We start from the raw sequence: 2,590 nt of genomic DNA on the forward strand, positions 1-2,590 counted from the left end.
ATATATATATATATATATAAGATTCGTACTAAATCTACCGTTTCCTTTATCAATTATATATATACATGTGTGTATATATACATATATATTTATTTAAACACAGGAACACTCACACACATACCCACTTATAATATGTATATATATATAAAATTGTGTATGTATATAAGCACAATTATATATATATATATGTATATATATAATTGTGTTTATATAAAGATATGCATGTGTTGTTTAGACATATATGCGTGGAAACGTTGATTATTAACGCAAACAAGACAAAAAGCGAGAATTGAGAGAGAGGGATAGAGAGACGAAAGGAGAAAGAATGAGAGAAAAAATATTGGTGACATACAGACAGACAAAATATCCATGTGTAGAATGGGTTGCATATGTGTGAGTCTGTGTATGTTTACACCAGTGAGGTATAATACACACTTGTATGTATATATATATATATGAATGTATATGTATTTGAATATGTATATACACATACGTACACACACAAAAATATACCCATACGTACACACATACGTATATACACATACGTACACACGCAAAATTCTACGTGCACAGGCACTCCGTGTCTATATGCGTGTGTGTGTGTGTGTGTGTATAGATGGATAGATAGATTGACAGACAAATGGATATATATATATATAGGTAGATAGATAGATATAATAGAAAGATAGATGGATAGATCGGTAGATAGATAGATAGATAGTTAAACAGACATACATATAGATAAAAAGATAGAATGACAGACAGACAGACAGACAGACAGATAGATAGATAGATAGATAGATAGATAGATAGATAGATAGATAGGATACATAGATAGATGGATGGATAGATAGACAGATAAAAATATATCAACATATGCGTGTACATAGGTGCCTGTGTACGTAGGTGTTTGTGTACACGTGCGTATAAACAAATACACATTAATAAATAATAAATAATAAATAATAAATAATAAATAGATCCATACAACTATTTATCTGTGTATATTTATCGTTATGCATGTATACACATTAACATATATACATACATATATACATACACCCCTCACACACACACACATATATATATATATATATATAGTTCAAAAACACAATAACAAAAAAACAAAAAAACAACAAAGTGAGGACGTGATATGGATAGTATTATTGGACGCTCAGGAAAGGAAAGAGAGAATATATATATATATATATATATGTATATAGTATATGTGTGTGTGTGTGTATATGTGTATTTATTTAGCGTGTGTGTCTGTATGTGTGTGCGTATAGGGTCATTAGGCGTTTGTTTTGGCTTTGAACCTGAGAAATTAGACACGCAAACCAAAAGATAGCGTAAATCCACTCATGTACCCAGCGTAAATCCACTCATGTACCCAGCGTAAATCCACTCACGTACCCACGCTCGCGCATAATCAACAAATAGCTTTATATTTACACTTATACACACACACACACACACACACACAGATATACACATAGACACACAAACACACAGCACGCACACACACACACACACACACACACAGAGAGAAAAACGCCCACATACACACTCACACAAACACACACACATGTTGACAAACACATACATACACTCATTTATAAATACATACATGTGTGTGTGTGTGTGTGTGTGTGTGTGTGCGAATTGGTCCTCGAAGCAGACTAATGCTATAAATAAAAACGCTTATGTAAATATCGGGTTGGAAGACGTTTTCAAATAGAAAAAAGTTGGTATTTATACATACATACATACATATGATAGCAGATAGACACACACACACACACACACACACACACACACACACACACACACACACACACACACACACACACATATATACATACATACATACATCTTTATATTTGTATCAGCACGTGTATAGATCTACACACCCACATATAGACACATACACACACACACCACATATACATACATACATACATACATACATATATTTATATAAACAAAAATTCACACATACATGTATATGGCTATATATCTTGTTTATTTAGTTCAAAGGTTGGACATATACAAACATATATAGTTATACACACACACACACACACACACACACATGATCAAAATTAGCAACAAGATATATATATATGATGTATATATACATGACGGTGCCCCAGCATGGCCACAATCTATTGACTGAAACAAGTAAATAAATAAAAAATACATATATATAGTTATACACACACACACATATATATATAAGCTCACCCATAAACAAACTAAGCAACAGGATATATATACATACATACACACACACACACACACACACACACACACACACATATATATATATATATATATATATATAAACATACATGTAGACGGTTATATATATATACAGCCAATAAATTCGACTTACCTTGTATAAAAGATCCTGCGCAAAGAAAGAAGAGCAAGGCCCGTGGGTTGTTGAATATCTGCATCCATTTTGGTCGGAATTCACACATCCCGCACGCTTCATCACTATCTGACTGCTGTTGTCGATAGCACCGATGCCGCTCACTCCTTCCACCGCCCTTACGTCCTCTACCCGCTACTCCTCTACCTCCCC

The 2,590-nt window shown here is 33.2% G+C and overlaps 1 protein-coding gene across 1 annotated transcript in view; it reads right to left on the reverse strand.

The window, feature by feature from the left end:
• The window catches only part of LOC106879810 (solute carrier organic anion transporter family member 4A1), a 60,782-nt gene extending 58,198 nt beyond the window's left edge, over positions 1–2,584 (reverse strand). Inside the window, exon 1 of the mRNA XM_052976503.1 lies at positions 2,399–2,584. Within this exon, the coding sequence (XP_052832463.1) occupies positions 2,399–2,486 (88 nt within the window). The 5' untranslated portion in view covers positions 2,487–2,584. The remainder of the gene's footprint in view (positions 1–2,398) is intronic.
• Positions 2,585–2,590: the final 6 nt, after the last annotated feature.

The sequence above is a fragment of the Octopus bimaculoides genome, chromosome 24 (genome assembly GCF_001194135.2).
Source record: "Octopus bimaculoides isolate UCB-OBI-ISO-001 chromosome 24, ASM119413v2, whole genome shotgun sequence".
In the NCBI taxonomy this organism is placed as follows: domain Eukaryota; kingdom Metazoa; phylum Mollusca; class Cephalopoda; order Octopoda; family Octopodidae; genus Octopus; species Octopus bimaculoides.